This window comes from Amblyomma americanum, chromosome 9 (assembly GCF_052857255.1).
Source record: "Amblyomma americanum isolate KBUSLIRL-KWMA chromosome 9, ASM5285725v1, whole genome shotgun sequence".
NCBI lineage: Eukaryota > Metazoa > Arthropoda > Arachnida > Ixodida > Ixodidae > Amblyomma > Amblyomma americanum.
The window spans coordinates 92673989-92689427 of NC_135505.1; the positions used below are offsets into that span (position 1 = coordinate 92673989).

The window sequence follows — 15439 nt, forward strand, 5'->3', positions numbered from 1 at the left end:
GTGAATAATCGGGAAAAATGTGCCATCTAAAACCACCACGGCTTTGAAAACTGCCTAAAGAATAACTACGGAGGCATTTATTGGCGCACTAGCCTGTTAGCACTTTTTGCACAAGGTGTGAAAAGTTTCTTCTTTGCGGTGCTCATAGACCTCTAGACATATTTGTGTGGCTCTTAGTGAAAAAGAAACTTATTCACATATCTACTCTCACGATGGCAATGGTGTTGATGTAGCTTCTTGAGTGCTTCACCTCATTGCAATTATGCATTGCGAAGAAGCTACTCTGACGACGGTTAACTGCCACTGTGCTTCTGCTCACATCACGTGCCGTTCAGGCTTGGCCCGCTCGCATGTTATTCGCTAAGCATTTAACATGGTCTTGATGTGGGAAAAATTTGAGCATGGTTGCAGCATATCTGGGAGCCTGTTAACCAGAAGAGAAACTCCCCTTGGGAGATTTTTATTGCTTGTAATTTTCATGGTAGGAATGAAAAAAATCATATGAACTAAGGACATATTAATGTCATTTGACTGTAATCGCAGTTTCTTTGAAAGTGACGTGCTCAGGTCACGTGTGTGCAAAGGTAGGGGAGGCATGAGGTTGCACCATGAGATATGCGAGGCCTACCATATTAGCAGGGAAAGCGGTAACTGCCTTCTCTTGTCTTGTCTAAAAAAAGAAAACACATATTAGAATCATTTTACCATGTGTGGAATATTTATTTTTTGTTGCTTGCATTGTTTTAATCCAGCGCGTGCATGTGCCACACAAGTGTATTTATTTACACTGTTGAAGTGAAAATTTCAGGCGAAGTTTAGTGCTTTTCCCGTCTTTTTTTTCCTATTTCATCGTCCCTGTCCTAAGCGCTAGTGTTAGGACAGCTGGGCCTAAGCTCTAAGGCCCGGCTTTCTGTCTTGACACGAAGAAACAGTCGAAGAAGGCTAGTTTGTGCACCACTACTTTGAGTTGAGAGCTCTGAGAATGTCTTTCCATTCGTCAACGGGCTCAGTGCCCGATTCATTTGTACTCCGTGCTTTGTCAAAGCCACTGGTACAACACAGCAGCAGCCGTGCTGCTGCTGAGGTTTTCATTCCTTTGTTTTTTTAGTGTGGTAGCACTACTACGTGCATTATCTGATTTTGGGCATACCGTATTTCCACGATTGTAAGACGACTCGAGTTAACTCGACCCCCCCCCCCAAATCACATTTCTTGAAAAAAAAAAAAAAACTTGGGGGCCGTTTACATTTTGCCTTCAATAATAGAACGCGATAGTACTCTCCTGCGGCCTCCACTTATCACCAGCTGCTATCCGCTGCGCGTGCGGGAGTGCCCGTGGGCACATTCCAAAACAAAAATGTATTAGTTACTGGACTACTCGTCCACACTTGCGCCATCGTCGTGATCGCTGCTGCGGTCCCACAGCTCGGCATTCTAACATCGTCGTGCAGCAAAATCCCGCACTTCGCAAACAGCAACATCACAACATCACGTAGAACAGCTGAAAATTTTGCCTTGTTGCAGCTGCCGCACCTGTATCACCTGTTGCAAAAGTTGTAACTTGCGCAGTTTGTTTCTTCGGCGTAAAGAATCACAGCCATCTTGAATGTAGCCGTGAACGTGCACCGGTCGCTTACCGGACCCGAAGCACAAATGACGAATGACGAAGCACTACATTAAAAACTTGTGAAACGTGGCGGGCAGTAGTCAAATGCGCCAGAGACAAAGAGAAACCACGCATGAGCGGTGTCGGCTCTTCCGTCGGCTACCCACACTCCCTGGTACAGCTGCGGTTCCGAGTGGCGATGCCGCCGCAATTAGAACAATGGCCTTTTTATCAACTCTCAACGCTCTCTTGAGCGCCGAGTGTGCGATTGAAAGTAAAAAAGAAAAAGAAAACCTGGACGGCGCCTATTAAGTGTAGAATGCAAATGCATTATTGGGCCGCCACCGCTTATCAGCAGACACAATCTGTGATCACGTGTGGAGAGTGGGCTGGTGTCGGCTTGCTGCTTATCGACAGCCACCGTCGGCCGCCTCCACGGGCAGGGGATGCCGGTTCTGCGCCTTGACATAGATGTTGCTCAAGGCCAGCACCAAGAGCGATGCGACGGAGCCACGCAGCAAAAATGCAATCACGCTGTGGCATGCCTGATATCTCGTTTGTCTCGCCTTTATTTATGGTGCGATGCTTTGGATTCGATTTTAAGTCGACCCCCTACTTCAGATTTTCAAATTTTGAAAAATAGGTCAGCTTGCATTCGTGTAAATACGGTACGTCTCTGAAGTCTGCTTTGTGGCAGGTGGCTCACCTGCCCACCTGGTTGTGGGAAACGTGCCGGGTGTGTACAGGCGCAGCCAGAATAATACGGAGCACGCGACAGGCGACGCGTCAAGGAGAAACTGCATCTAAGCGCCACCTATCAACGACAGAAAAAAACACTTGGCTCTCCGCGCGCAGCGAGATTACCCGCCACCGAGCCCCAATCTTTGCTTCAACCGTGGCGTTATCTTTTCTCGAAAGATGCTGAGCTGTTCAGAGCAATTCCGCCAGGTGATGCCCTCCTCCAAGCGGGCCGAGTTTATCGTCGATGTCGTGCGTGGAGCGCCAAGCTGTGCTGCGCCACGAAGCGCGCAGCCTTTCCTTTGCTGCAGGCACGCAGACTATGCGTTCAGCAGTGATGCCGATAGGCCTGCGGCAAAAAAGTGGGTCCGTGCCCCGGCGCACCTCTGCGCGTGCCGACACGAATAGTTCCCCACGCTCATGCTAGGTAGCGCGCATAAGCAGTACCCCGCAGTTCTGCGACCGTTCCTGTGCTCCGTATTATTCTGGCCGCGCCTGTACACCTGGCAGGCCTTCACCTGGGTGAAGGCCATCAAGCCATCCTTTTACCTAAGGGACTAATACCCCTGTCACGCGGCATTCCTCTGAGGCCTTTCCAGCAAAGGCACCATTTTTCACGAAAGGAGCGAGAGCTTAAAGGAGCAGCAACGCTGCTACACGGTGCAGTCCAAAGGTGAAACAGTCGTTCAGGCTTAGCACCTGCTGCTGTGCTCGAGGCGGCTGAAGTGAGTGTTTTAAAATTAAAGTGGAGAATTCTGTTCATTCGTTGAGCTCACACAATTTTTTTATTCTAACTGGTTCCTTGAAAGAACTGCAACAGCTACTCTCATCAGCAGCAGCAGTTTTGTGTACTGCCATGGCCACCAGGGGCACTCGGTGTTGCTGCTACACTCACTGTCTTGAAATCTGGGCATAAAATATAAACACCTGTACAAAAAGCAAAGCCAGACACACCTTTCGTATTTAAAAAATGTTTTCAAACATTGTTGGCTGTACTATCTATTTTTTTTTATTGCTCTTGCTTTTTGACGTTGGGTGGCACTGCGATCGCAGGTTCTCGAAGGCCGCACCTTTGGGCTACAAAGGTTTCTGACAGGCGCCTTCACCTCCAAGGCCCTTAGCGGCAAAGGTGCAACATTTGTGCCGTGTAGCTGCACTCCTTACGCCTTTAGATATAAGTACCTGATTCTCAAGGGCCTTTGCGGTGCCCGTGTGACGGGTATAAGGCCTTTAGGTTAAAGACCTGTAAGGTGAAGGCCTTCGTGGTAAACGCCTTCCGGCTAAAGGCTTTTAGTGTAAAGGCCTGTAGGTCAGGGGATTCTTTCGCGTTCACAGCACATAAATACCTTAATGAAGTGCCCACCGTAATAGTGCTCCTGCACTATATTTCGCACTTAGCCATGCTAAACAGCGTGCTGTTTTTTTTTTTTTTCCATCTTGCTCGGTGACTTTTATTTTGCAGGTTTGGCTGCAGCGCTCCCCACATTCCTGTCCTGCTGGAAGTGCTGACAGTACTTCCTGAAGAGGTTAGTACTCACCAAAGTTATTATAGTACTAGAATCTTGGCGATACGAATCTCACGGGGTGGCGGAAAATGTTGGTATCACCCAAAGCCAACAAAAGCCCTATGCTGAAGCACTGGAAATGCTTTTGCATTATCTGCTTTTGGGTGACAGGATTTATTTATGGCTGCGCGCCACCGGTCACTGCTTGCGGTGCGTACCACGAAAAAGACGATTGCAGCGTTGATTGATTGATGTGCTGGCCATGTGCCTACTGAGCTCACTCCTGACCTGAGCTCACTCCTATGTGGGCCGTGCCATCACTCTGTTCGGGGTGTGTACCGCGGGACTGGCAATCACGCAATATGTGGGCAGTGCTGTATTGCTCGAGGCTGTGTTCGCGGCTTGTGTCTTCTTATCTTGCGTAGTGGTGTGGAAGAGTGTTCGGAACATCTGAAATTCTGCCTGTAGTACACAATGCATTCTGGCCAGGGAATTTCGTAAATTCATATCCCAAAAGTCATAATAATTGCGATCTTATCGTCAACATTCTACTGTATCTGATAAATTTGAAAGTACTCCAGTACTCCTTTGTGGGATAAATTGTTCCTTTTTTTTTTTTTCTGGCTGTATTTGCACTGAATGAGCCCTGCATGATATGGCATTCATTGGGACACGCTGTGGGTTGCTTCTTTTTCTTATTTGTATTTTTGGGAACCCATGCATGATGAATGTATAGCATTGAGTGAGAAGATTTTTTGAGTATTTGTATTTCAGTCACGTGCATATGCATGTTCGTAGTATTTTATTTTTTTTCTCGCACTTTTATATTGTCAGGTCGGTGTGTTTGTTCTACGTCTCTATCTTTGGTTATTTTTGTTTTCGGCTCATTCATTATGTTTCAACTCCAAGGCACTTTTTTTGCACGTACCCCTTTCTTACTGAGTGTTCGAAAAGGGGTCTCCAGGGCATTGTAAATAAGGAAATAAGTGAGGAGGCACATAATGTATCTCAGTGTCTGCATGAAGTGAGAAAAATGCAGGTAGGGCAAAGAAAAAATATGGATAGGTCAAAATTGCACGTTTGTTTGATCCCCCATGGAGGCTAATGTACTCATGCTCCTGTGCATGTGCAGCTCAACAGTCGGTGCCTTCGCCTTGGTGCAAACCGGCGCAATGAGGTGATTGAGATGTTCACTCAAGTGTCGGGGCAGGTGGTTCAACTCCTGGTAAGTGTTCGTCTTCCTTCTGTGCATGCGAAATGTCAAGTGCTGCTTTTCTGCAGGTTTTTGAGGGGTAGGTGCAATGTAGGGCTGAAGGAGATTTTGTAGTGGGATCCAAGTGAGCTGCTGGCCTCCATTCTAGGGTCTTTCAATGTTTCTGGTAGACGAAGGGTTCTCAGCCTGGCTTCCTTGGAGCCCTTGGAGTGCGTTTTGGGTTTCTTGAGCACCTAAAGCCATGCAAGCCTTAGCTCCCCATCTTTCTTTTGACAACTTTATTTTTGGAGTAATCTCACTGTACCAATTCTTGGTGACTATGGTTGTTTATCAAGCGTAACACTCATGAAAGAAACTTTATCAATAGCACCCTTGTTGCTGCACAGAAAAATTTCCCGTTTGTGCCTTTTCTTTAAAATTTACCCACCCACATATGTATTGTCTCGCATCAATAATCATTGCAAAATAGGCATCCCCCACTTCTGCACTACATCCTATCAATATTCATTCATTCCTAAAACAGCAACAGAGTGCAATCGTCTGCTTGCCGCGCTAGTGCTTACAAACAATATCGAAGTACCGTATAAACGCGTGTAAGGGCCGCACTTTTTTTCCCAGATTCGGGGGGCAGATTTCGGGATGCGGCCCATACACGCGATTTTCGCAAAAAAATTTTTTTTTCTTAGTGAAAGCAAACCAATCTGGAATGCGCGGCATTTATTTACCGTTCAGGCATCACTCACGGAGTCTTCAGACTCCGAGCTGGTGCTGTGTTCAGGTAAATGTTCAGCCCGCAGAAAGTCGTCTTCGGTCCCGTCTAAACTGTTTGAAATTCCGGTCACTTTGAAACTCTGGCTTACAATGTCGGTCGACACGGAATTCCACGTGGACAAAATCCATCCAAGCACAGTCGCGAGCGGTGCCCTCTTAAGCCGCCCTGTCGGCGTCTCGTCGTGATTGCCATTGGCCATCCATTCCGAATACTGCCTTCGAAATTCAACCTTAAAAGGCCGATTGACGCTTACATCCAGGGGTTGCAGCATGCCGGTGAGGCCGCCCGGTATCACTGCCATGTCTGTGCGGATACCGCGCAGGCATTCCTTAACCCTACCCGTCAAGTGACCGCGGAAGCTGTCCAAGACGAGGAGCGATCGTCAGGCTAGCATGGCGCCTGGGCGCTTCTCCCAAACGCTTTTTACCCAGTCGAGCACAAGCTCATCATCCATCCAGCCCTTTTCTTGAGCGCGAACTACAATTCCCTTGGGGAAAACGCCTTTAGGAATCGTTTTTCTTTTCAGGATGACATAGGGGGGCAGCTTCCGCCCGTCCGCGGTGACGCACAGCATAACGGTACACCGTTGGCGCTCCGCGCCGGTTGTCCGCACGAAAACACTCTTTTTTCCTTTCAGTTCAACTGTGCAGCTCTCGAGACAGTCGAACCACACGGGGGTCTGGTCGGCGTTCGCTATCTGCGAAAATATATAGTTGTGCTCACGACGCAGACCGATGACATACTTCTGAAAGCTGAGCACCTTGTCGGTGTAGTCGGGGGGCAGCCGCTGGCACAGCGTGGTCCTTCGCCGGAATGATAGGCCCTTCCTCTTCAGAAATCTTCGTACCCAGCCAGCACTAGCCTTGAAGTCCTCGTGCGGTATGCTTTTAGCACGCGCCAAGGCTTGTGCCCTCACGCGCAGCATGTCCGTTGTCAACGCGTAGCCGTTGTTCCGCACTTCCATTGAATAGCATAGCAGCTCTTCTTCTAGCTCAGGAAATTTGCATGGCTTGCCTCGGAAAGCGCGCTTTTTGGAGCTGGTATTCTTCAACGCATCCCTTTGTCCGCACCACCGTCGGACACACTTCTCGTCCACGTCAAATTTTCTGCCCGCGACACGCTTGCCGTGTTCGAGAGCGAACTCCACTACTTTGAGTTTAAAGCCCGCCATGTAGCTGTTGAGGTGCTTGCCCATCGTGCAACAGTGACAATGCTCGGAGGCAGTTCATGAAAAAGTGAACGACAGCGCACGAGAGCAACAACTATGCCGAGCGACCACGCTAACACAACCACCAAAAAACGCATGCTTTGACAGCCAGAACAGAACAAAGTTAGACCTGGCGATACCGATGCCGATACGGATAGCGGGAGTACAGTAGCAGAAGCTCGCGGCAGAAGAAAAGATGATCTTGATGACCCGCGGCCTCGGGCGCCATCCATGGGCGGCACCTCGAAGCTCCTGTGCACATCTATTTCGAAGGCTATTCTTGCGTGTTTCCTGGAAAGTTTAGGTGCGGCCCTTACACGCATTTTTTTTTTTTTTCAAATATTTCCTTTGGGAATACGGGGTGCGGCCCTTACACGGGTGCGGCCCTTACACGCGTTTATACGGTATTCAAGAAAAGCCCATGCTTGCATTATAACGCATAGAAGTTTCTTTCTTCTAACTCCTTTAGTTTCCAAGTTTTCAGTTATATTGTTGTGTGTTTTATATGGTTTCATATTGTGTTCTACTTTCTTCTCCATTTTTAACGACACACATTGACGAGTATTGCCACTTATTAGCTATGTTTCCCATGCGATGTCAGTGTTTTTTGTTTAGTTTTTAGATTGTTACCCCGCATGACTGAGTGTGCTTTTCAGACGAGAATAATCCCCTGTTCACGCCTGTATTCAGCTATGGCTGTTCTTTTTTTTATTATATATATGTCGTTTTTGTTCTTTATTGCTTGTCCCGCCTTCCCAAAATACGTACCATAACATTAGCCTCTGTTACATTTTCGTTGCATTGTTTGTTGCATCTGTTGTTCTGTATCACTCCCCTCTATAATGCCGTCTGGGCCAAGAGGGTAACTGGATTAAAAAATAAAGTAAATAAATTACTCATTGCAGATGGTTTTGACTTCGGGCATTTTTTGGATGGCCCGCGTGCCGATACACTCCTTCGTGCATGTTCGTCAGGCAGGAACCAATAGCAGGGAAGGCACTCCTAGTTCCTTGGCTCCTTTTTGAGAGGCGTTGAAGTTCCCTGCTGAACCTGCACTCTAAGCAGGAATACGCCTGTATGGGAGTAAAAAAGAGAGTAAGTTGTCCTTTAGGGCACTTCCTTTTGTAAAAGGGAGTACACTAGAGGATAACTTACTCTCATTTTTGCTTGTTTCTGTTCAGAATGAGCAAAGATTGAGAACCCCTGTGCTAAATCATGGTTTTGAGCCCAAGAGTTGAATCAGTAGTATGCGAGGTAGAAACTCTCATCAGTATGCAATCTTTTCTCGGAGGATAGCCCCGCATGGTCACACCACTGCTCCAGGGCACTTTGGTATTCTTGAGGATCATGTCTGTTCGGCCGTAAAAAGGGCATGGTAGCAAAGTGGTTGTAGGCTGGGCTGTTGTTAATTCAGACTTGCTTGATACGAACATTCGGTTTTTTTTTCGAATGGACTCTTTCGTGCGATCAACGTGAGAAGTATTAAAAAGGCTCCCATTAATTTAAGCTGAGCATAATTTGAGCAGATTTTCTCTTCCTTATGATTTTGAATTATCAACAGTTGTCTGTATAAGGTGGAGTTGTGCTGATGGCTGGTGCCCTCGTCTTTTAACCTTGGAAAATTGGCGACAGAAGGTGCTTGGGTCTTTGGGACGAGTTTAATAACTTTTGTTACTAAGGTCCTTCAATACAGACATGGTTGAAGAATCTTCCAACTGAAGTGCATTACACTTATTGGACCGCATTTTTTCCGTAGATTTGTGATTTTCTTTTTTCACTCAGAATTAATTATTTTATTTTTGCACTTCTGTGTCAGTTTTTGTAGTTTGATCTTTCCGAGCAAACATTTTTTTCTTGAGCCAAGCTCACCATAACACTGCAAATGTCATGTTTGTGCAGTAAGCAGTGTATACTTGAAACATTCAGTTTATTGCCGTTCTGGTGCTTCATCCTGTTGTCGTTGTACAGGATTTGTGCACAGGAACATGCTTTCGATGTTTGTCGTACAGAATTTGTCCACAGGAACATGCTTTCGATGTTTCCGTCTAATTCTCGGTCAGCAGCAGAAACTTGCAGAGGAAAACTACCACCTGGTCATCACGGCCGCTGGGTTGCTGTTGAACCTTGATCTATTAAAGCCTGGGGCTGCCTTTTATCGAGGAGGTTGCATCGGTAAACACCATAATCAGCCAAGCTTGCTCAGTCACATTTTGGCCTGTCAGGCTTTCAGTATATGAAGGAATCAAGATTCCAGAAAAATTTGAAGAGGAGAGGAAACCGAAGACAAAGTACGGTGGATAAAGGTCAAAGTTTTTGACCTGCGCTCTCGAGATTCAGGTGCGGGCGCTACCAACAAATATTGCATGGGAAAGCAGGAGAGGTTAGGCATCACTATTTACTTTCACTCGCACATGACGTGACTTCCGGGCAGTCAACAGTTCTGCTGATGCAGCATATGGGTATGTATTTGTTCAGTCTGAAGCGATCACTTGACTCTTCCCGCAGTTCTACCATACTGGTGAGCCCCCTTTTCTTTTTTTTTTAAATTCCAAGATTGCACACAAATCATTGCCGCCTCTTCGGATGATTAATAAAGGAATTGCTGTTTTGTTTTTGTAGTATATGTGCACGTGGCGACTGATCATCGCTTTCAGGGTATTAGTTACGTACTTGGTTCGATTCATTCGTGTCACAACATGTTGCTACATAAACAAGTCTGCAGGCATGAGCTGGGCTTGTGGAACCCTTGTGCCCCGCTATTTCAGCGGGCTGTGTGTGGCACAGCCTCTCATGTCTTGTTTGTGGCTGTGTTTGCAGGATGCGTGCTTGCAGCCGGCACAGAATCCGGACGACCGCCTGCGTGCCCGTGTGTTTCGTTGCCTGGGCAGTTGGTTCTCCGTGGGTGGCCTGCGGCTAGACGACACGGCGCTCCACAAGCTGCTGGCTTGCATTTTCGAGGCCCTGGTGAGCGCTGGTGGTGGCTGGGGGAAGGAGGTTGTTCCTATTAGCCTTGTTCGTCATCCTGTCATGGTTAGCTAGGTCCTTGATATTAGCATGAACATCCTCACAGTGAGGATGTAGGAGAGGAGGGACGTAGGAGAGGAGCAGGAGAGGTATGAAAGCGGCAGTGCGCTGCTACATGCATTATGTTGGTTCCCCTTTACTTGCATTGTTTTCACCCCATATATGGTGCAGCGTAACAGCTGTTGCAGGGTTCTCGCATTACGCATGGCAGTAGCAAAAGCTAAGTGTTTTGTCAGTTCTTTTGGTTTGTGTCAGTTCATTTCTAAAATCGCCAGTGGGGGCCTAGTGTAATGAAATGCAGGTACAGTTGAGCCCACTTATAATGGCAGCAGTTGTAACGAGTGCTCGCTTATTAAAAACGAAGGTGGTGTTACCATCAAAATATGTATTAGGGCAATGGCACTTCATCGCAGATACAATGAACACCTGTGGCTACGCAATTTGCTACAGCTAACGAGGACCGCTTTTTTCAGGAGCGGAGAGTGACAAGTCTCCTAGCCTCTGTGTCACCTCTGCCTCCCTTTCTATGGAAATAACGCGAGGACCCGAAAAAGCACAAACAATAAAAATAAATAAGAAATATGGGACTCATGGAATGCTGATGAAACTTTTTACCTGATGTGGCTGTCAAAAACACATGCTCTGAAAAGCGATGCCTAGCGCCGGTGTGAAGTGTAGATAGGTAGCTTCGCGTTTATGGCTTTACTGAGCATGAGCATGAGCGGCAGGGACTGGTGGTCGCCGCTTGTCATCAGGAAGACTCTTTGAGACTCAGTGGTTTGGAAGCTACATTCTTGTATGATACATGCAGGACTAAAAGGCCTGAAAGAAATACTTTTTTTTCTATTCTATGAGTGTGCCCCTAGGCATAAGTCTAGAGGGGTCATAGGGATGACAGGCAACTTGCTCGCCGAGTGGCTTGTTCGAGCATGACATGACGGAAGAAAATGGGAAGGTCCTTTTCGTGCTTGACAACTGTGCTTGCACCCTGCGCTGCATTGCTTCACTCCGGTGACCACGCACGCTCTTCTGCCAACGAACACGATGAGACAGACCGGGCAGTTGACTTGCATGGTCATAATTCACGTGCTCAAGTTGTCCTGTTGGTTGGGTGTCACGAGCACAAAGTGATAGCAGTTGACCGACCAAGCACCACGACATCCCAGTTAGACTCTGTTCCCTGCCCTGGAATGATAAGGACCCATGGATGGAATTAGCTGAGGAGTGCATCAAGAACTGTTTCCACAAGGCAGCCTTTATGATCACAGGAACAATGGGGGAGTCTGTCAAACACCCACCTTATCGGATGCATGTAGATTTGTGGTAACGCGCCGTGGATGCGTAGTTGGCCTGATCTAATGTCATGCGGAATGACTTCATTGGTGCGGATGATTATGCTGACATCGGAAAGCCATACACTGACGGAAATAATAGTGCATGAAGTACGAGAAGTCTCACACTGCTAGGAATCTGAAGAGGACGATGACAGGGAGGCCGACCTACCACCTGCTACTGTGAGCGCTTCCACTGCGATTAGTTAGATTGCATCCCAAAACCAGCTGGTTGGTTGAAGGGTATCTGTGAGGAGCATGTGACTGCGCTGGAGAGCTTGAAAGCGCCCTAGTATGGCATAGTTTGAATAAGCGGACGCACACAAAAGGCTTACGCTCTCAGACTTTTTATTTTTGGCTGTAACGAGGGAAGTCCACTTTATACTACGAACCTCGGATACAACAAACGCAATCTGCAAGAACGTCAGTTTTGTTATAAATGGGCTTGGTTGTATTACGGGTCAGCGAACAAACTGCATTGTAATTCTTTTTGATGTGGATCTCTTGAGGCTGAGCCGCGCTGTTATTGACTCTCAAGCGGCAATCAGAGTCATTTTTGTTATCAATGTCACAAGTTTGAATTCAGTAGCAGTTAAACAGTGTTCCTTCTTTTAGCCATGGCCGCCTTGGCCACCAAAAGGCGGATGGTAGTATGTATTGAATAAATAAATAAATAAATAAAATAGAAAAAATTGGTTAGGTGGTTTTCAGGGCTTCTTTTAAAGGGAACTTGTGTTTCATTTACCAGACTACTGCAAGTTCAACAACAGTGCAGATGCTGAGTACGGTACAGGATGTAGCTTTCCGAGACTTGTGCAGGCACTCTAATTTTGTCTGACTGGCTGCCCTGTTTTGTATATTACTTTCAGCGAATATTTGAAATTAATTATTGAAATGAATAAATGAAATGGAGCATGGCCTCTCACTGCTGTTTGTTCTGTGGGCCCTGCAGAAAAACCCTGCTTCCTCATCCAGTGTCCACGAGACAGCAACCGACTGCATTTGCAACGCACTCATCCTCCTCGGGGTAAGCGCTGTGGCTCTTTCTTCTACGCGCACCTGCACACTGCATGCGAGGCAGGACTGCAAAGCTTCAGGATTGACAGCTGCCTACAAAAAGCTGGAGATACTAAACTGTTAGAGGTGTTCATGGGCAACATTGTTTGCAGTTAAGGACTCCATCGTTCCTTGTTTAGAATTAGGCCACTGACCATTCTGTCTGTTGGTCCATGACATTTTCAGATGTTTAATTTTAACATACACTGTAATTTCTTCATTATTTGTTCATTTTGTGGTCGCAAGTGCTGGGTTGCCTTCTGCATGGTGTGCTGGACAAAAGGTAAAGAGCAATTATAACTGATCGAAATGAGAGGAGTTAATGTCAGAGTGTGATTGGTAACAGATTTTCAGTTTATCCAAATGCCTTGTATGCGTGTGAACAGTGTGCAGTTTTGTAATGTGCTCCATTGAGATGAATTGAGCAAACTGGGGTAAATTATAATATAATCTCGGTGATACGAACCCGGTTGAAACGAATTTCTGGATGATGTGAATTCGAAGATTCCCTGGCCAAAGTGCATTGTGTACAATGTGCAAAACTTTGGGTGTTCCGCACACTCTCCCATGCCCCTATGGATGGTACGAATGTGGGAGCTATGACTGCACCGTCAAGCTGCGTGCCCACCACATTGTCAACGCCACGATCGCGAGCCACGTATTGCTCACTGTGAACGCTAGGTGGCGGCACACGCCCGTGAATAAACACAGACAGTAAGCAGATTTCCACTTAGGCATTTCATGTGCTTTAGCGTATGCATTGTGGTAATTTTTTTAACGATACAAATTTCTGGATAATTCAAATACTTTTCATGACCCCGTAAGATTCGATCAGTGAGATTCTACTTTATAAAGCAAACTTAAAGTTGAAAATGGTCCAGGTAGTCATTAGACTGTTTGTTGCAGTCGCTTTGTTCAGTGCCAGGAAAACACATCAGTGCAAGAAAAAAATGCACAAAAATCTCAAAAGCATCTCTGAGGGAAATGAAATTGAGGAGGCTGTTGTGGACCTGTCAACTCCAACAACTGTCAGCAGGAGCCCCACACTGACATCCCACATTAGCTGCACGCACCTTTCTATTTGTAAGCGTGATCACATGCCAGCTAGTGCGCTGATTTTCCCGATTACCAGTTGTGTAACAGTCATTCAGTTTTTCCACTTCATCCTCCTCTTCCATCTCACTTCACATTTGTCTTCAGCCTTACTTCTTCTCTTCCTTGTATTCTTCTTTTTCTTTCCTTTTTTCTTTTCCTTGAACTTTTTTTACTGACTTCAGCCACCCCTGTCCTTTAATTCATGGCAGTTGGCGTAGTCTATGCATGTTTATTTTCATCCCACATTGATTTTTCTTCTTCCCTGCAGCTACGGGCATCCCAGGAGACAGCGCTGGCTCAGATCTTGATGCAGGGCGTCTACTCCCTCGTCGACGCCTATCACATGTCCGTTGCTCAGGAAGACCAGGACAGGTGCGCTTTGAAGGAACTTGATACTTTGGGCCGTTCCTGTGCATGCTGCCTTTTACACACCAACGGCCCTATGAAGACGTGGTACCTAATCGCTGATAATTATCATTGGTGTTGCAATATGTACCGTATTTACACGATTGTAAGTTCGCCTATTTTTCAAAATTTTAAAATCCGAAAGGGGGTGGGTGGGTGGGGGGATGGGGTTGACTTAAAATCGAAACCTGAGTATCGCGCCATAAATAAAGGAGAAACAAATGAGATATCAGGCATGCTACAGTATGGTTGAATTTTTGCTGCGCTGCTCTATCGCATAGCTTTTTGTGCTGGCCTTGAGCAGCTGCTATGTCAACGCGCAGAACCAGCATCCCCTGCCCGTGGAGGCGGGCTGTCGATAAGCAGCAAACCAGCACCAGCCCACTCCCCACACGTGTTCAGATTGCGTCTGCTGATAAGCGGCGGCGGCCCAATAACGCATTTGCATTCTACACTTAATAGGCGCCGTCCAAGTTTTTTTTGTTTACTTTCAACAGCACACTCGGCGCTCAAGGGAGCGTCGATAGTTGATAAAAGGGCCGCTGTTCCAATCGCAGTGGCACCAGTGCCCCACTCGGAACCGCAGCGGCGCCGGGGAGTGTCGTTAGCTGACGGAAGAGCTGACGCCGCTCACGCGTAGTTTCTCTTTGGCTCTGACGCATTTGACTACTGCCGGCCGCGTTTCACAAGTTTTTAATGTAGTGCTTCGTGATTTGTGCTTCGGGTCTGGTAAGCGACCGGCGCTCATTCACGGCTGCATTCAAGATGGCTGTCATTCTTTACGCCGAAAAAATGAACTGCGCGCTGGGCCACAAGTTTGATGTTCGCAACGGGTGATACAGGTGGGGCAGCTGCAGCGAGGCAAAATTTTCAGCTGTTCTATGCGATGTCGGGATGTTGCTGTTTGCGAAGTGCGGGATTTTGCTGCACGACAATGTTAGAACGACGAGCTGTGGGACCACAGCAATGATCACGACGGCAGCGCTAGTGAGGACGATGGCGCAAGTGTGGACAAGTAGTCCAGTGACTTATACATTTTCGTTTTGGAATGTACCCACGGGCCCTCCCGCGCGCGGCAGCCGATAGCGGCTGGTGATAAGTGGAGGCCGCAGGATAGTGCTATCGCATTCTGTTATTTAAGGCAAAGCGTAAACGACCTCCAAGAGTTTTTTTTTTCAGAAATCTGAAGTTGGGGGGGGGGGGGGGGGGGGCGACTTACATTCGAGTTGACTTACAATTGTGTAAATATGGTATGTACCCAGATACTGGAAAAAAAGATCCAAGTTTAAACTGTGACTTAGTGTTTTTCTTCGAATTCTTGTGCCTTAGGCGGGGCAGGCCTGGGCAGCATTTTTATTTCTTTTTAATCTGCCCACACCACTTTACATAATCTGAGTCCTAGGTGCTCACGCGGTGCGGACTTGGCATTTTTATTTTAATTTCTTTTTTGCTTGCCCACTCTACTCATTGAAATCTGAGTGCCTTAG

The 15439-nt window shown here is 47.0% G+C and overlaps 1 protein-coding gene across 1 annotated transcript in view; it reads left to right on the top strand.

Annotated features, from left to right (window-relative positions):
* The window catches only part of LOC144103238 (transportin-3-like), a 61757-nt gene that overhangs the window by 8987 nt on the left and 37331 nt on the right, over positions 1-15439 (top strand). The window contains 5 exon segments of the mRNA XM_077636015.1: positions 3807-3870; positions 4982-5074; positions 9859-10005; positions 12349-12423; positions 13816-13919. Of these exon segments, the coding sequence (XP_077492141.1) occupies positions 3807-3870; positions 4982-5074; positions 9859-10005; positions 12349-12423; positions 13816-13919 (483 nt within the window).